Source organism: Canis lupus, chromosome 19 (genome assembly GCF_011100685.1).
Source record: "Canis lupus familiaris isolate Mischka breed German Shepherd chromosome 19, alternate assembly UU_Cfam_GSD_1.0, whole genome shotgun sequence".
Lineage (NCBI taxonomy): Eukaryota > Metazoa > Chordata > Mammalia > Carnivora > Canidae > Canis > Canis lupus.
In genome coordinates, this window is record NC_049240.1 from 35,327,506 (window position 1) to 35,348,550 (window position 21,045).

At 33.1% G+C, this 21,045-nt stretch overlaps 1 protein-coding gene across 5 annotated transcripts in view; it reads right to left on the reverse strand.

Moving 5' to 3' along the window:
* Positions 1–21,045, reverse strand: part of DPP10 (dipeptidyl peptidase like 10) — a 1,276,525-nt gene that overhangs the window by 429,733 nt on the left and 825,747 nt on the right. For all 5 annotated transcript variants that reach the window (XM_038564992.1, XM_038564993.1, XM_038564994.1 and 2 more), the window contains one exon: positions 1,602–1,697. In XM_038564992.1, the coding sequence (XP_038420920.1) occupies positions 1,602–1,697 (96 nt within the window). The remainder of the gene's footprint in view (positions 1–1,601; positions 1,698–21,045) is intronic.

The window sequence follows — 21,045 nt, forward strand, 5'->3', positions numbered from 1 at the left end:
CATGTTTTTTTGTTGCTTTCCAAAGTCAAAGACTACATTAGTTTCTGCTGTTTGGCCAAAATCATGCTAAATAAAACAGAATGTTCCTGAGCAGTTCAAATCTAATGACCCTGAGTTTCTTCCACAATTTTTATGTCACCTTTGATACAAAATAGAAATACTAGGACGTACAAAAATGATTTTAAAATTAAAAGCAGGAGAAAGATTTGTGACAGGTCCATGCAATATCTGGTAATTATATAAGTTTTTCTTAGCCTTCCTTAGCCATAGCGCTCATTTGAACTAAACATACTGTACATCTAAAGTAATCATAGTGCAAAGCAACAGTATGGCAAGTCTCAAATTTATGAACAATTCAAAATATAAATATACAAATGATTTAATAAAATGCTATCTTGTTTTCTCTATCTATAATACCATCATGTACCATCACCATGATACACACTCATCTTTCAGCCAATTTTAACTGTAACTTGAGTTTATCTAAAAATAATAACACTGGACTTCAATTAAATGCATTCATTCATTTATTCAAATCTTGAGTGCCTGCTGATCTCAAGGAACTGTATCAGTGCTAGGTAAACAAGTATGATTTGGCCTCTGCCCTCACAAACTAAGTTACATTCTTTTTATAGCTTCCACAAATTATCATTTAATTTGCAGGCATAAATGCCCTTAATTAGAATATTAGAGAAGAAAGAACGGACTATATGTGAGATGATCTTTATTAGATAAAAAGCCAAAGCTCTTTTTATCTGTCATACAAATAATTGACTCCATGCCTTGCAAACAAGCAAAGTTATTATGTCTAAATAAAGTGAAGGGCAAAGATTAACAGCTATCTAACAACAGTGATTAGTATGGTCAGGCAATTTGGAATATTCAAGGAATGGATACATGACTTCCTTTTTACCAACATATTTCTCATGACTAGATTTTGCAGTAATGTCCCCTATTACCTCACATTAAGACAAACCACAGTCCATGAAGATATTCAATGGTTTTTATTTTTGGTTGTTTCTTTTTTAATCTAAATGCTTTTTTAGAACTTTTGATAATAAAATCAGAAATAACCCGAGGGAAAGGAGGCAATGTTTTTGCCAAGCCAGAAAAGGACAAAGTGCAGTATATTTCCATGCCACATCCAAGTATTTCAACTTTGTAAAGATTCTTCCCACTTTGTAGCACTGAAGCTTAAAAAGAAAAGCCAAAAAGAGAAAAGAAAACGCATCTGATTGCCTAATTTGAAGCACTTGCTTATATAGGCTCCCAAAATCTATACTTCCACAGCAAGAAGAATTATCCAGAAAAATGTTAAGATTTAACCCATGCTTAAAGCCACATAATTCGTGATCGTGAAGAATAGCAGAGATAGAACAGTGTGTCTAATACTTGGAGAATAATTTGATGATCTATCTTAGGAATTAGTTTTATCTCACAAGAGCCAAGATATTAATTTCTGATTAAATAGTGTATTGCTACATGTAATTGTTGAAGCACAATGTCAATTAAAATACTAACTAATGAATATCATTATTTGCTTTAATTTTAATTACATGGAACTCAAAATAAATATAGCACATACAAATTCATGCACATACCATTGATCCATCGAGCATCAGGGTCATGAAGCACAAAATCTCTCCTGAAGAGGTCTTCTAAAGACAATCTAGTTTCTGATGAATTTGTAAGTTCATCTAAAATAAAATAAATCTGAGATTAGGCACTTATCTCATGTTAGTTTTTAAAACTAATGAGTTATAAAATTTGGAATGTTTTCTTTCAAAGTTATGTTAACTAGAAAACAATACAGTTATCTTCATATGGTCTTTGACATTTGAAGCTTTTTGCTTCATGAATTTTTTCAAGGTATTAAGTTATTTGAAATACTATAATTGTCTTCATCTAGCACAAATTTAATAGAGCAACCCCTTGCTATGGAGCAATATGTAATATAAAAGCAGTTGAAGAGTTCCTGTTCTGCATTGTACCACGCATTTTTCAGAGATTAACCATAATCTAGTCCATTACTTTCTAAAATAACTTTGACATACTCTTCTAATGCTAAATTTGTATTTTTGTTATAAACACTAAAGAGAGTTGAAGATCCTGATATAAATAATGAAGAAAACTTCCCAACTCAGAAGTAAGTTCACCAAATAAGCAGAGTGAATACGAAGTTCCAGCAAACAATTACCACCAAACAAATACTAAATAGATTTAGGAGTGAAGTATAAGAATTCAAATAATACAAATCCAGAATATTAATGAAAAGCACACATTTATATATGTCCCTGACATAAAAATTAGTTGCACTCTCCTTTTAAACTCAAGAATCTAGGAAGTGGAAGATACTATGGTTAGGTACCAAAATCAGGTATAACAAACATGCTTTTGATACAAGAGGCTATAGAATATTAGAAGTATTTCATTTTCTTTTCAATGGCACTTTTTATTTACTGTATAAAATCATCTTTGTTACCTCTCAGTGCTGACCTTCACTTTGGTTGGAAATAAAATGTCAAAGATATATACTAACCTCATTAGATATTGTTTTTTAAAAGTTCAGCACTTATTGCAGTGGGAGCTTTGTTTCTTCCAGCCAAAAAGCTGGGGTAAAGAATCAATAATTTCAAATGCAATTTCCTTTCACATGAATCAACCACATATTTAACACACAAAATAACTGCTAAGAAACACCTGGAAAATTTTTTACTAATGGCGATAATAAGAACTCTATGATCCCAAGGCTAGTATTGGACATTGTGATTATATATAGATTTTCAAAACAAAATGCTCCATTTGATAGTCTGACACATCAGAATATGAACTTTCTTTATTCATTCAACAAATACTGGACCTTTAGTTTTCAAAATTTTAAATGAAATATTGTAAAAGTTGCTGGAGGCCTATCTATGATCTATCCTGAGGGTTTCACACTTGCAAAGCAAGAAAGAATATGCCAAATGTCAGAATGAAGATTCAGAGTATTGTAGAAGTTCAAAGAAAGGAAGAGAAGTATCTTGCAAAAGGCATCAGAGAAGTTCTCAGTTATAAATAAAATGACCAACTCTCATCCATTGCTGGAGTGAATGCAAAGTGCTATAGCAACTTTGGAAGACAGTTAAGTAGTTAATCATAATACTAAATATAAAATCCAGCATTTGGGCTTTGTGGCATTTACCCAAATGAGTTGAAAACCTATATCCACATATATGAACATTTATAGCAGCTTTATTCATAACTGTCAAAACTTGGAAAAAACCAACATGTCCCTCAGGAGGTGAATCAATAAAAAAACTGTGATATATCCAGATGATGGACTATCATGTAGTGATAAAAAATAAACTATCAGGGCAGCCCGGGTGGCTCAACAGTTTAGTGCCACCTTTGGTCCAGGGCCTGATCCTGGAGACCTGGGATCAAGTCCTACGTCAGGCTCCCTGAATGGAGCCTGCTTCTCCCTCTGCCTGTGTCTCTGCCTCTCTCTCTCTCTCTCTCTCTCTCTCTCTCTCGCTCTGTGTCTCTCATGAATAAATAAATAAAATATTTAGAAAAAAAAAAGAACTATCAAGGATGAAAAATAGAGGAAACTCAAATGCCTGTTACTAGGTAAAAGAAGACAATTTGAAAAATCTATACATCATGTGATTCCAATTATGTCATATTCTGAAAAAGGCAAACTATGAAGACTCTAAACATATCAGTGGTTGCCAGGGATTGTGGACAGGGTGGGGGAGGGCGAGGAAGAACGGATGGGTGGAGTGCAGAGGATGTCTAGAGCAGTAAAACCACACTGTATGATCTATAATGGTGGATACAAGTCATCATACATTTGTCTAAACCAGGGCACCTGAGTGGCGCAGTCAGTTAAGTACCCTACTTTGGAATTCACTTCAGGTCATGATTTCAGGGTCACAAGACTGATCCCTACAACAGGCTCCGCATTCAGGACTGAGTCTGCTTGAGATTATTCCCCCCATCCCTCTGCTCCTCCCCCTGTGCTCTCTCTCAAATAAATGAATAAAATCTTAAAAAAAGAAACCATATATATATATATATATATATATATATATATATACACATATATATACACACACCTATTTTTTTTATATTCTTTTTGTTTCTAAGTAATTTCCACATATTTTATCTACTGTATCTTTTATGATACAGATGCTTACACATATTTTATTACTACATCTTTTATAATACAAATATAGATATAGATGTTAATATAAAAAGTACCTTATAAGGCAAGTACACATACCAAATAATCTTATTTTCAAATATTTCAAATTCAAATGATATTTCAAATATTACAAACATATCTTCCTTTATATAGGCATTAAAATCATATTTCAACCTACCAAATGGAGAATCTTATTAAAATTGTACTACATATGCACAGCAAATTTGAAAACTTTAACCATTTTGTAATATTGAAGCTTTTCATTCAGAACTATTTATACCAGTCACATTTTATGTACATTTATTATATCACATCTTTTATTTTTCATATAGAGCCCTTACTTTTCCTATTAGATTTAATCCTTCTTGTATACAGTTTATCATTACCTTGAACAGAATATTTCTCATTCTTATTTCAATATTAAATATTACATATATATGTTTAAGTTATTTGCAGTTTCATATGCAGTTGTGAAAAGAGAGAAAATCCTTTACATATTTCATCCAGTTTCTCTTAAGTACATGCAACACCTTGCATAATCAATATCACAAAAAGGAATTAATATTTATACACTCAGAGTTATTTAGATTTTAATTTTACAGGTACTCATTTGTGCATGTGTATGGGAGTATGTTTGGTTCTATGCAATTTTATCATATATGACCAGCAACAGTCAAGGTAGAGAAGAGTTCTATCCTGGTGATAGGAACTTTTATAATAGCCTCCCTCTGCAATTACTAGAAAACATTAATCTACTTTCCATCTCTGTTATTTTGTTATTTCAAGAACACTATGTAAAAAGGATAATACAATATGCAACCTTTGGAAATGGGCATTTTTCACTCAACATCTCTCTGAGATCCACCTAAGTTGTTGAGTATATCGATACTCTGTTTCTTTTTTAGTGTTGGGTAATATTACAGGGCATGAATGCACCAGTTTTTTACACCTTTTATTTGTTGAACTATATCTGTGTTGTCCTTTGTAGTTTTAAGTTATTATGACTATTGCTTCTATAAGCATTATTGACAGGCTTTGTTTGAACATAAATTATTCTTCCCTTGGGATAAATGCCAAAGTGTGCAACTGCTGAGTCATATGGTAAGTATATGTTTAGTTTTGCAAGAAAATGTCAGAGCTTTTTCTGGAGTAGTTCTATCATTTTGCATTTTCAAGAGCAATATATAAATGATCACGTTTCTCTGCATTCTTGCCACAATTTGGTGTGTGTGTGTGTGTGTGTGTGTGTTTTAATTTAGCTATTCTGATATCAATGTCCTGATATACCATTGTGGTTATAATTTACATTTCCCTAATAACTAATAGGAGAATATTTCCCTCATAGTCTCCATCTTGTCTTTTCAAAGGGATGTTTCCAGAGAAAAAGTTTTTTAAATCATTGTGGTCCAGTTTATCAATTTTTCCTTTTACAAATCATACTTTTGCTGTCAAAGCGAAGAATCCTTCACCTATTAGAAGATCCTGAAGATTTTCTATGTGTTTTTCTAACAGGATCCTAGTTTTATAATTTACATTTTGAGGCATTTTGAAGTACTTTTTATATGTGGTTTAAAGATTAGTTTGAGATTCATATCTTACTTAAGTTTTATTCTACTAGATTCCCAATTGCTCCAGCATCATTTGTTAAAAAGCATTTAGTTCATCTTAGTGAATTATTCCATTATGTTGGATGTCAAAAACAATGTTGAAAAATAGCGGTGGTAATGACACACCTATCCTTTTCTTTTACAATGGCACCATCTTTAATATTTCATTATACGATAAGATATTTTTTCTAGAATTTTGGTAAGGAATGTCTATCATTTGTAAGCAATATTTTTTTACTATGTCAGAATTTTTATTTGAAATTATTACTATATCATAATGCAATTCCAGATTCTCTCATGTGAACATATTTTTCCTCCTTTAATGAACTAATATAAAAAGTATATAAATGAGACTTCCTATTTCTGGTCAACTTCTATCTTTATAACCAAGCCCAATTGGTCAGGTGCATTATTATTATTGTATACTCTTAGATTAATATGCAAAAATATTTACTTAAATGTTTATATCTGTGTTGATGAAAAAAATGACACAATCTATTGTTTTTTTTTCAATTTGTATCATACTGATCGCTAATTATTTTAATATTTATATTAAATATATTTTAACTTTTCCTGTGACTTGTAGTAACTTATTTAAAAAAAAAGACTTTTTCTTTTAATACAATTGTACCTGGAATTGATTTTAAAGTCAACTCATCAAAGTAATTCAAATTATTGTAGTTAATCTTCCTTTCAAGCAATAATCAGACATGTGTGTATGTGTGTGACTCTGATTTCTCTGGTTTCAATCATTACTGAGAGAATGAGCTATATATTTCATTCCTTTCTTCTTTCCTTTTTCCATTTATTTTTTTTTCATTCCTTTCTTTAAATTTACCTTAGCCGCTGGGCACTATCCCTGAGGTCTCCTGAATTTTTCGGTCCTGGAATAAAGACTTCTGCCTACATAGAATGAATAAATAAGCTTCTCATTTAATACCCTCCCAAGTTGGCTTCCAGCCTCTATCTCCTGTCTCTTCAAATCTCTTCATAATCTTTTGGGGGTGCTTATTCTTTGCAATTAATCTTCCATTTTCAAAAATGCCTTCCAAAAAAAAAATGCCTTCCAAACCATATTGGGTACTAGTATTTTCACTCCACAGGGGAAAAAGCCCCAGCAAGGTTAAATGTGACAAAGATTAGGTGGATAGTAACAGGCAAGACTGAGGCTGGAACCTCTACCTCTCTGAATTATTAAGCTCTTCTGTCTCTCAAAATAAGTTTTCTCTCGTCATCTTCTTTAAGACTATACCAATTACATCAATGAAAAACAATGTACAATTCTATAAACATCATTTTAAGAATATTCTTACTCTCTTTTAGCCACAAGATCCCTTTCCCAAATTGAAATTTGGCTATTCAGCATACCCTCTCCAGACCTTATTAGCATTTCTTTCTGGTCCAATTTGACCAAAAAAATACCATTGCCATTGCCCTTTTCTTTTTTCAGAGTGATGTCACAGCACTCACTAAGAAGTAGAGCTGTTTGTATGTTTTCTACAAGAAAATTACCTGCAACATGTCAGCAAAATTCCAAATTAAACCTCTGCTCACTGTTGGGTGCTATTTCATGTCACCACTTCAGGAGCATTCCCCATCACATCCCATCAGCAAACATTTATAACATACTTTAGAACCTAATTACATAGAAACTTAATTTATATTAGAATCATCTGGAGAAATCTTTTATTTTTTTTAAATATTTTATTTATTTATTCATGAGACACACACACACAGAAAGGCAGAGACACAGGCAGAGAGAGAGAAGCAGGCTCCATGCAGGAGCCTGATGTGGGACTCGATCCTGGGTCTCCAGGATCAGGCCCTGGGCTGAAGGCGATGCTAAACCGCTGAGCCACCCAGGCTGCCCAAATCTTTTATTTTTAATCTGGAGAAATCTTATTTGATACATTTTAAACAATTTTCTCTGTATTTTAACATGAAGGCTTTACTTGACAATAAAGAATCACGGACACCATTCATTCATCCCAAATAATTTACATTGAACACAAAAAAGGTATATCAAAGAGAATTGGTAACAGAATGTGAATAATTTTTAGAGATGACCCCCTTAGTAAAGTGCATTTATTATAAATCTTCATAAGAGGAAATTCTGAAACACTACCTATTCCCTAATATAGCAAAATAATACTTAGACTTAATATCCAACCTCTCTTGGAGTGCCCATCCAGGAAGCTCAGTTGGTTACACCCCCAATCTTGGTTTTGGCCCTTCTCTCCCTCTCTAAAATAAGATAAAATGAATAAAAAGCAATTTAAAAAATAAAAAAATAGATATAGAAATCTTGTGATTTTCCCCCCTGTTCCAATAATATGTGCTTTCATTCTTAAAATTTACATTATGAACTATAAAATTCTTTAACTGGTAATTAACAAATCTTTATTCATTTCCTAGGTGATAAATTAACAAAGAGAATTTGGGATTGTGTATCTGATCTCAAATGACATAAATATTGACATTTGGTCTGTTGTAAGTGTTTCAGCATTCCAGTGAAAGAAAAGGATGGGGAAAAATGATGGAAAATAAGAAGGGAACTAATGCTTCAGCTGTTAGATAATAAAAACTTTATGGTCTGTTGACTGGTTAGGAAATACACAAACAACAAATATTTTGCATAGGTCTGGAATTTATCCATGACTATTATACAAAAAGGGGTGGCAGGGGTGTTATCATTTCAATGAATTTTAAAAACTCACCAATGTTTAAAATGGAAATGTGCTACAAGAGTAGTCTACAGTGACACTAAATGTAGAAAATGAGAACAATCTGTAAAATTAGAGATTTAAACATTGCAGTTGGAAATGGAGGTGGTGGTATGGTGGCTATTGGAAGAGAAAAGAGAATCACATGAACAGAAAGGGGAAACAGTTTTGTACTTCTTGCGGGAAATTCTAAGTACCTGATTAGATATTTCTTATTAGTGTGTTAACAGGAAATTATTTCAAATAGGATTTAAATTAAAAGAAATATTTCTGAACCTGTGATGTCAAGAGTAAACTAGATACAAAGTAACACAATTAGTTTCTATAAAGAGAAACCAAGAACTGAAAGTCATAAATTAGTTTTTCTTCGGTTCAATACTAAAGCATTTTCTTTTTTCTTCTAAGATTATGCAGTCAACTTATTTCAAAAGGCCATTTAAAAGCAAGATTGGATTTTTGGAAGAAAGCACGCAAATACCAGTAACAGTCTATGATCTTAAAAGACAGACTAGAGCAGAAAAAAGAACATGGAATGAATTATTTAATGTCAGTTGTAGCACTGAATTCATATTGCCAAAGCTGAATGTTTTAGCTAAGATTCTGTATTTTGTAACTATTTAATGAATGATTACTCTGTTTCCAATTCTTTTTTTTTTAATATAGTTGACCTACAATGTTACATAAGTTTCAGATGTATAACTTAGTGACTTGACAGGCTTATGTATTATGCTATGTTCACAGCAAGTGTAGCTACCATCTGTCCCTTTACATCCCTATAACAGTATCATTGACTGTATTCCTTATGCTGTGCTTTTTATTCCTAGGACTTTTTCATACCATAACTAGCGGCCTATTTCTCCCACTCCTCTTTACCTATTTTACCCAACCCCCAACTACTCTTTTCCCCTATCCTCTTATGATGTTTGTCATATTGTACATCTCATTAGATTTTTGTGATGCTCTTCATTATTATAACTATAATCATAAGGACCCTTTGCTTAACAAATACCTAGGCTTTTATCAGCAACTATTAGTTATTACAGGTTTTTAGAATTTCACGCATGGATATGCACTCACATATATACACACGTCAGAGAGGTATCTCATATTTAGTTGCAAAATAACTAGATACATGTTACCCAATATTTAGTGAAGAATAATGACTATGGAGGTGGACATTTTTATAAAGGTGTGGTTGATTGATTTAGAGAAAGCATGAGTAAGCATGAGTATGAGAGGGAAAGGAAAAATAATCTCAAGCAGACTCCACCCCGACTGTGTGGAGCTGGTTGTAGAGCTTGATCTCACAACCCTGAGATCATGATCTGAGCTGAAATCAAGAGTTGGATGCTTAATTGACTGAGCCACCCAGGTGCCCCCCCTATTCCTTTTTTAAAATAAATGAGCAAATATATGGAAATCATTAGGCAAAACATTTGGTTCACTTAAAGTTAGTCATTATCATCATTTTGATTAAAACACTAAAATATATGTCAATATGAAGTAGCCTTAAATTTTATAATTTCAGAACCACAAAGAAAAGTTTTTTTTTTTTTATTCTTCTGGACTTTCCTCCTCTTTCATAGTTGTTTCCTTAAGTCAAGATGTTTCAATATGTACATTCTCAGATTTACCCTACCAGAAGCTCAGTATTGAGTTTCTTCTTATAATTAATGAAAAAAAAGGGTAAAATGTAAAATTCATTCAAAAGTCTCTTTTTGGAAGGACAATTGACTATGTTGAATCCATAAGGTCAAAAACATGAATCAACAAATAATAATTTTTTATTCTTTTCAATGAAGGAAACTTCAAGCAGCTTGTCACTTAGTATTGCTGTGAACAACCATTCAGCCATTCATGCAAAAGCACAAAAAGAATTAGTGCATCACATAACATCTGTTTTATAGTCCCAGAAAACTACCTTTGTTCCTTCTGGAATGCTGGGAATTTACTTCTGTATCTCTTTCTTTGCCTTTTCTTACTCCAATATCTTGTGGCAATATCTAAGTTTCTTGAACAAAGAGGTCAGTTAATTCCTCATCACTTCTTTCACCTAGAACTACTCTTTTTATTTTTTTATTTTTTTTTATTTATTTTTTTTTAGAACTACTCTTGATTGAGATTAACCCAATATCTTATAAAGTCTAATATATACTCTTCTAATTGAATGTATTCCCTAAATCAGATTATCTTCCACTGAACATTTGTTCCTTCTTAAGTGTATTTCTCAAATAGCTTTCACACTGAAAGCCATATTTTAATTATAAAAAATGCATATTAAAAATAAGCTATGTGAAAAGCTACGAAAATATGACCAAAGCTGTGTCTATACTAAATAGAATTGAACAGGACATCTGGCAAAAATAGTTATTCTGTATTTATTTATGTGCCTCCTTCTTCCCCTTTCCCATACTGCCCCTTTTTCACCATACATGGGGAGAGTTTTTAGGAATTTTACATCGACTATGAAATAATGAAATATGGATTACATGAAATTTACCTCCAATGATACTTTCATCTTCTCTAAGGTCCTCCCTCCCCCCACACACAGACACAATTATGGACCTATTCTCCCATTCTCTATCCTCAAAGAAGGATAACCAATAATGCTGAGTAATAGTCATTGGAGCTAGAAGGTCATATGCAAGTGCTAGTTCAACCCTTAACTAGCATATATGCCCATGACACTATCACTTAGTCTACTTAGGTACCAGTTTTCTCTTGTAGAGAGAAAAGCCTGGACCAAATTACACCATTGCCAGCTATCTTCTAGAAACTCCTATAAGCTCTCTCAGGACAGAAATCAGAAGAGGAAGGACCAGGGTTATGTGGTCAGAACTCCACAGTCAGAACAGCTCTGCTTTAATATATTTTTGGCTTCTCCATATAAAATTATATTGGAAATACTATGCACACACACTGGCATGCACATACACACACATACACACATGATGGCCTATGAAGTAGCTTGCATCTCTAAAATCCCCCTGGTTTCTGTTGTATTTTGTACAACCTTCTCCTGGTTTTCAGCAGATTCTAAGTGCTCATCAAATAAAGAATGTATTTTCAGGTTCTGAAGGAGTTATTAAGTTCTACCTCAAACTTGTCATCTCTTGAATAAATAAATCAAGAGCTTTAGGATTTACTCATAGGTTTAATTAGTCAAATTAGTCGATTATTCAAAATGCTAATCATTCTGAAACCTCTTTTTGAGACCTTTTTAAATTAACATCTCCTGAATTTGAGTAGAAAAGTTAAATATGAGAACTGTACATGCACAAAGGCTTTTCACATTGTGAGAAAATTATGCGATGATGCAGACACATGCAGGCACACTTTGTAGTTATGTCTTTTTTCTTATTTTTTTTTAACCTTAAAGTGCTCTGGTTCTACTTTGAGCCTTTGAGTTCTTCTACAACTTTGTTTAAGTTCCTCCCTCCGGTATACCATTTGTTTCAATTACGTTACCCTGAGCAAATTTTTGTTTCCTACCCTTATTATTCTAAAGCCCAGGTTTGCAGTGTATAGCTCTTGAACAACTATTGAAAACTTTTTTTAACATTTTATTTTTAAGCAGTCTCTACACCAAACATGGGGCTTGAACTCACAATCCTGAAATTAAGAGTCACATGTTCTACCGAATGAGCCAACCAGGTGCCCCCCAGCCCCCGCAAACTCATCTAGTGAGACTTTTTTTTTTAATTTTTATTTATTTATGATAGTCACACACAGAGAGAGGGAGAGAGGCAGAGACATAGGCAGAGGGAGAAGCAGGCTCCATGCACCAGGAGCCCGATGTGGGATTCGATCCCGGGTCTCCAGGATCACGCCCTGGGCCAAAGGCAGGCGCCAAACCGCTGCGCCACCCAGGGATCCCTAGTGAGACTTTTAAGTAGTGTACCATCAGTGATGTTAACTATGTTTTTGTTTTGTTTTTATGTTGTACAATAAAGTCCACCAACAATTAGAAAATTAGCATAATGCAGTGAACCAATATTTTGCAAATGGCCAAGGCACAATATTACAGAATCACACATAGGTAAGAGATCTTTTTAAAAAGGTGGACCTGTTGGTTTTAATGTAGCAAAGTACTGATAATTCACTGACATATTTTCAGATTCCACATGGCAACTAGCTTGAGAATAAATCACTTGCTAAGTTTATAAGGAGGATTAAGGAAGGACAATTACATGAAAAAACATCAAAACACATCTTCCATTTCTAACTACATAAAATTATGAGACTATGATTCTTTCAGATATATCAACCAAAACAACCTACTGCAAAAGAATTAACACAGGAGCACATATGAGAGTTCTGATATCCTCTATTTATCTAGACATTAAATAGATTTGCAAACAATATATAAAATAATGTTGTTTGTACTTCATTTTTCTTTTGAAAATAACACTATTTTATTACATGTTATGTATATTTACACATATAGTTTTAATATTGTCATTTTAAGTGATTAAGAAACATTTTAGAAAAAGTCTTGGAAATTATATTTTAATTTCTAATCCAGTAAATGAGGACAGATACAACTGATATGCCCAAAAACTATTTTTGGGGTTCTCAAAAATCTGTTAGAATATCCTACACTAAGCTCTACTGTATATACATCATTGTGTATTTTATTATTTTTATATTTCAAACTGCTAAATTTATAGTAAATAATATTCTAGGTCTCTATACATGTGGATTTTATTTTTGACAACATCATCATTTATTTCATCAGATTTGTTTCATCAGATTTAATGACCATACTCGATTATTATTATATTCATTCTCATGAACTTTCACAAAATACTTCTGTTACATTCTCTACTTTTTAATTCAAGAGTGAATAATTGGATAAATCTGTCACTGGTCAGATTTTACTGGAAACCCAGTATGAACTGATTATAAAATATTATGCATGGTATTATAAGCCTAGGGAATTGTGTAGATGGTAAAGACATAAATCCTATGCTTGAGGTTTCAAATATAATAAAGAATTCATGTTAATCACAGACAGAGGCCAATGCACATGCAAATTACAGCAGAAAAGTTTGTCAGATATCAGAGTAATATCAATGAACATGGAGGCATAGGCAGCTCCAAGAGACTGTTTCTCCACAGAAACATCAAAAAGCAAGCAAAACTGTCAGAATAAAATTCATCAGAACTCTGGAAACCAGTCAAAGGTTTACAACAATCTAGCAAACACTGACTCAAGAAAAACGTAACTTAAAAACAGTAGAAAAGCTTTGTGCCACTTTTATTTGCCATTACTCCAATCCCCTCCCTGATCTGTGGTGATCTTCAAGTCAACAGCCTACATTTAAAGAATGGGACCCTGGTCACTGGGCTCTGGAGGAAGCAGAATCGACTTTATCTCAAAAAAACTTGTGTTTGCCTTCTCTTTCCTATCTGGAGCTACCAAAGGACTGTCATGAGGCACTTATTTTTCTTAACACCTGACCCAGAATACTCTGCAAAGAAAATCAGTAGATATTCTGAAAAACATTGCAAGGCAAATGAAACAGCCACTTGGGAAATAAAGGTATAGTAAGGCATAAAATAGAGCACTTAAGCTTGAGATGAAAAGCTGAGGAGAGCTTTTCTTTGAGAAATTAGGCATCCAAAGTGCCTTCATATATACCGGGAAATTCAGAAAACCACATGCATGCCCAGACCAGGTTGCATGTTCAGAAAAGAACTGAGAAGACCCTAAGTTTTCACTTCCAGCTGAACTTCAGGCTTAGTGAAAACAGGAAGCGAAGGCTAGGGCAGGGTTGCCAATTCCCTGGCTAAGTGGTAAACAAGTGCCTCAGCACAGAACTCATCTGCAAAAAAAAATGGGAGTGTTTGTTGGCTCCTAACATTCAAGGAATTCTTTGCAAAAACACTAACTGAATACAAGCTAAAGGAAAAGAAACTTCAGAGACGACACTTGACAAAAAATTATGTTTCAAGATATATGAGAAAAGTCAACCAAACAACAACAGAAACAACTTTAGCTTACAGCAAACAATAAAAAACATGCTCTAAAGAGGAAGAAGAATCCAATAGCAAGTGATCCATATTGCTGCATTCAAAATGTACAGTTTTCAATACAAAATTTAAAGCATGGAAAGAATCAAGACATTATGGTCTACTGACAGAAGAGATTAACAGAAACTGCCATTGAGGAAGCACAGGCACGTTACTTATTAGACAAAGACTTTAAATCAACTGTCTTAAATATACTCACAGAACTAAAGGAAATCACGGACAAAGAGTTTAAGGAAACCATGAGAACAGCAAAGAATAACATTAAAGAGATAGATTATTTTAAAAGATTTTATATATTTATTCACAAGAGACACACACAGAAAGAGAGGCAGAGACACAGGCAGAATGAGAAGCAGGCTCCCTCTGGGGAGCCTGATGCAGGACTCGTTCCCAGGACCCTGGGATCACGATCTGAGCCGAAGGCTAATGCTCAACCACTGAGCTACCCAGGTACTCAGAGATAGACTAAAAAATCTACATATGTTCTAGAGCTAAAATGTACTACAATGGGAAATAAAATTCACTAGAAGGTCCAAATAGTAGATTTGAAGAGGCAGAAGAAAAAAAACTAATGAATTAGAATTTAGGTTAACTGAAATCACCTGCCTTGGGGAACAAAAAGAGGAAAATAGAAAGAAAAACAAAACCTAAGAGACATGTTTAATATCATTAAGCATATTAACGTATGAGCAAAGGAAGTTCCAAAGTAAAAGAAAAGAAAGGACAGGAAAAAAAATATTTGAAGAACTACTGGCCAAACACCTGCAATACTTGACAAAAGACATGCATTTACAGGTCAAGAAGCTCAAAAATATCCAAGAAGGATAAACACAGAGAAAACCAGGCTGAGAAACATTGTAATCAAATTGCCACAAGCTAAGGACAAATATACAATCTTGAAAGCAACAAGAGACAATCAACCTAGAGTTAGGGAATCTTCAATAGGTTTAACAGCAGATTTCTTATAAAAAACTATGAAGCCAGAAGAAGATGAATGGCATTATAAAAGTGCTGAAAGAAAAAAGCTGTCAACCAAAAATTCTATATTCAGCAAAACCATCCTTCAAAATTGAAGGAGAAACTAAAACATTCCAAGATTAACAAAAGTAGAGAAGCTTTGTTACAAGTAAGTCTGACCTCTGGCAAACGTTAAAGGGTGTTCTTTGTGATAAAGTAAAATGACAGCAGTAACTTAAAATCAAGTGAAATAAAATTAAGAACTCTAGTAAAAATAACTATATAGGTAAAAAGAAAAGCCAGTATTATTATATATTTGGTTTGGGATTCCTCTGTATATTTCTTATATGATTTAAAAGATAAATGCATAAAGAAATAATTAAAAATCTCTATTAAAGGGTGTGCATAATATAGAAGATATAATTTGCAACAAAACTAATATAAGGAAGGGCAAGATTACATAAAAGGCATTGAAGTTGCACTGGCATCAGTTCAAATTAGGTTGTTATAGAGGAGCCTGGGTCGCTCAGTCAGTTAAGTATCTGACTCTTGATTTTGGCTCAGGTCATGATCTCAAAGCTATGAGATTGATCCCCATGTCAGGCTCTGCACTTAGTAGGGAGTCTGCTTGAGGATTCCCTCTCTCTGCCCTTCCGCTCTCCCTAAAAAACACATACAAAATAAGTTGATGTAAATTTAGGATGTTAATAGTAATACAGTAATCATAAGAAAATCTAACACATATACACACACAAATAGAAAAAAAAAGTAAACTACAAAAATCAATTAAAGACAAAAGAAAGCAGTATCAGAGGACCTTGAGAAACAGAAAAGATACATATAGAAGATAAATGGCAGGGATCCCTGGGTGGCGCAGCGGTTTGGCGCCTGCCTTTGGCCCAGGGCGCGATCCTGGAGACCCGGGATCGAATCCCACGTCGGGCTCCCGGTGCATGGAGCCTGCTTCTCCCTCTGCCTGTGTCTCTGCCTCTCTCTCTCTCTCTCTGTGACTATCATAAATAAATAAAAATTTAAAAAAAAATTTTTTTAAATAAAAATAAAAAAATAAAAAGAAGATAAATGGCAAAATGTTAGAAGTAAATCCTTTATTATAATTACTTTAAATGTAAATTACTTTAAATGTAAATGTAAAGCTAAACTTTTTCTTTTTTTAAAGATTTTATTTATTCACGAGAGACACAGATAGAGAAAGGCAGACATAGGCAGAGAGATAAACAGGCTCCTCACAGGGAACCAAATGTAGGACTTGATCCCAGGACCCCAGGATCATGCCCGGAGCCAAAGGCAGATGCTCAGCTGCTGAGCCACCCAGGCATCCTACATTAAACTCTCTATACAAAAAGACAGAGAATGGCAGAATGGATTTTATATTTTTTTAAAAGATATATTCATTTTAGATCCAAAGATACAAATCAGTTGAGGGTGAACAGATGGATAAATATATTCCATAGAAATAGTAACGAAAAGAGAACAGAGGTGACTATATTATAATCTAAGAAAAAAAATAAGTTAAAAATTGTTATGAGGCAAATAAAGATATTATGTATTGAAAATCATTGTCCCCAAAAGATATAGCAAGAATAGTTTTACCTGCACCAAACAACAGAATCACAAATTCTATGAATCCAACATCAATGCAAATGAAGAAATAGGTCTTTGAAAGTATTTGGAGACTTCAATTGCTCACTTTCCAGATGTATGATACATTTAGACTGAAGATTAATAAAAAAATATAGGACTTGAACAATGCTATTAATAAGGAGACATTTTATATATGTATATGTAGACAGATATATACATACCCATACACACACACACATATACACATGTGTGTATATATTTTATATATAAAACATTCCACCCAAACACAGTAGAATACATTCTTTTCAAGTACATGAAATACTCTCCAAGATACAACATATCTTAATCCACAGAAAAGGTCTCAATAAGTTGAAAATACCAATCATTCAAAGTGTCTTCTCTGAATACCCTGGAATGGAGGTAGAAATAAGCAACAGAAAACTAGACAATTAATCTATATAAGGAAATTAAACAACACACTATTAAGAGGAAATATTTCAAGGAAGACATCACAAGGGAAATTTGGAAATACATTGGAGCAAATGAAAATGAGAAGGCAGCATATGAAAACTTATGGGATGCAATGAAAGCATTACTTAAAGGATTTTTAATAGCTATTAACATCTCCATTAAAAAAGAAAGAAATGAAATCAGTAACTTAGCTTTATCTATAAAGTAGGAAAAAAGAGCAAAAGAATGGAGAGATTCAACAAAATCAAAAGTTGTTTATTTAAAAGGATAAACAAAATTGACAAACCTTTAGCTAAGAATAAAAAAAAGAACATGCAAGTAATAAATCAGATACAGAACTGAGAACATTACCACAAATTTTACAGAAATGAAAAGGATTGCTATAAAATACAATCAACAACTGTATGCCAACAAATTAGATAACCTAGATAAAATGGGCATATTTCTAGAAACACACAAACTACCAGACAGACCTAATAGGAAAGAGAAACTCTGCATAGATTTATAACAGGTAACAAAATTTAATTAAAAAAAAGAAATTAAATTAGTAATGAAAAACTTTCCAATAAAGAAATATACAGGAGCATATGGCTTTGCTTGTGAATTCTACAAAACATTAAAAAAATTAACACTAATGCTTCTCAAACTCTTCCAAAGACCAAAAAAAGAGGGAACACTTGTTGATTCATTCTATAAAGTTAGAATTATCCTGATCTAAATCTAGATAAAGATAACACAAGAAAAGACCACTTATCAATATTCCTTATAAATATAAGTGCAAAAATACTCAATGCAATACTAGCAGAGAATGGCAGAATGTTTTCTTGGTTGTTTTTAGTTAATTAGTCAAATCTGTCAGCATATCAAAAGGATTATGCACCATTAAGGACAGAGAATTACCCTAGAAATAGTAAGTGTAGCTCAACAAAAGAAAATCAACCAAAATAACAACACATTAATAGAAAAGAGAGAAAGAGAAACACATATTCATCCCAATTGATGATAAAATGCATTTAGCAAAATCCATCACTCTTTACTTATAAAAGCATTCTTTTAAAAATAATCCAGGAATAGAAGGAAACTTTCTCAACCTGCTCAATAGGTCATCTATTAAGAACACTAAGACAATAGTCCATGGTGAAAAACTGAAAGCTTTACTGCTATGATCAGAAATGAGAAAAGGATCTCATTTTCACCACTGCTATTCAACACGATACTAGAAGCTAGCCAGAATAATTAGGTAAGATAAAGAAATAAAAGGAAGTGAATTTAGAAAGGAATAAATAAAACTATATTCATAGAAAAGCCCAAAGAATCTTCAATAACTACTAGACCTAATAAGTGAATTCAGTACAGTTTAAAGGATATACAACCTACACTTGACAATTTGTTGTATTTATATACAACAGTATTGAACAATCCAAAAATAAGGGATACTGAAAAAAAAACAATTATCTTTATTGTAACAACCAAAAGAATAAAATACTTAGAATAAGTTTCACCAAGAATTAAAGACTTGTATGTTTATTTTTTTTTATTTTTTTTAAGACTTGTATGTTTAAAACTGAAAAGAAATTCCAGTATTACTGAAATAAATCATAGACATAAATAAATAGAAGGACAATTTGTGTTTATCACTTGGAAGACTAATACTTTTAAGACAGCAATATTACCCAAAGTGATTCCACATATTCAATGCAACCATTATCAAAACCCCAACTGCCTATTTTTGCAAAAATTAAAAAGCTGATCTTTGAATTCATATGGAATTGCAAGGCGCTCTAAATAGTAAAACAATATTTTAAAAAGTTTGATCATTCATACTTTCTCATTTCAAAACTTACACAAAGCTACAGTAACCAAAATAGTGTGATGCTGGCACAAGGATAGATACATAGAGCAATATATGAAAATTACATATCCTTAAATAAATCCATAGTATATGTGATCCATGATAATCAACAAGGTTGAAAAACCATAAAATGGAAATAGTCTTTTCAACAAATGATGGTAATAGAAACCTAAGTTATATAAAAACTGGAGTTGGTGGGCAGCCTGGGTGGCTCAGTGGTTTAGCGCCGCCTTCAGCCCAGGGCCTAATCCTGGAGACCCGGGATCGAGTCCCACGTGGGACTTCCTGCGTGAAGCCTGCTTCTCCCTCTGCCTGTGTTTCTGCCTTTCTCTCTGTGTGTCTCATGAATAAATAAATAAAATCTTTAAAAAAGAAAACTGGAGTTGGATTCCTTACCTCACAGCATATAACAAAATTAACCCAAATTCAATCAATGATCTAAAACAGATATGGCAAAACTATAACTCTCTTTAAAAAAACATACTGGTAAATCCTTAGGACTTGGATTTAGCAATGGATTCTTAGATATGATACTAAAAGTATGAGCAACAACAGCAAAATAAACTGTACTCCATCCAAATTAAGAAATTTGTGCATCAAAGGTCGCTATCAAAAAAGTGAAGACAATCTACAGAATAGCAGAAAGTATGTGAAAACCATATATCTGGCAGGAGATTATATCCAGAATATAGAACTTGTACAACTCAACAACAGTGAAACCAACAACCCAATTAAAACATTAGCAAAGGACTTAAATAGATGTTTCTTCAAAGAAGATATACAAATGGCCAATAAGCACATGAGAAGATGCTCAACATCACTAACATTATGGAAATGCAAATAAAAGCCAAATGAGATGACTTCACATCTCTTGGATGACTATCATTAAAAAAAAAAAAAATAGTAACATGTGTTGGGGAGAATGTGGAGTAACTAGAATACATGTATATTGCTGTTGGAAATGTGAGATGGTTCCAGTGCTATGCAAAATAGTTTGGCTTTTCCTCAAAAAACATATGATTAAAAAAAAAAAAAAAAACTATGATTCTTTTTTCTTTCTATTCCTAGTTATATACCCCTAACCATGGAAAAATAGAACTCAAAAAATACAGGTACACACGTTGATAATAGCATTATTCTCAATAGCCAAAAGGTGAAACCAACCCAAATTTCCACCAATGGATATAAGGATAGACAAACTGTGGTACATATGTACAATGGAATACTATTTAGCAAGAAAAAGGAATGAAGTACTAAGATCCAACAATATGTATGAACCTCTATAACATTATATCAAGTCAAAAAAGTCAGACACACACACAAAAAAAAAAAGTCAGACACAAAACTTTCACATATTGTTTGGTCACACTTACATGAAATATTTACATAGGCAAATCTGTAGAGTCCAAGAGCAAACTGGTGATTGCCAGGAGAAAGAGGAGAATGGGTATTAACTGGGAGTGACAGGGCATAAGGTTTCTTTTTGGGATGACACAAATACTTTGCGGGATCCCTGGGTGGTGCAGTGGTTTAGTGCCTGCCTTTGGCCCAGGGCGCTATCCTGGAGACCCGGGATCGAATCCCATATCGGGCTCCTGGTGCATGGAG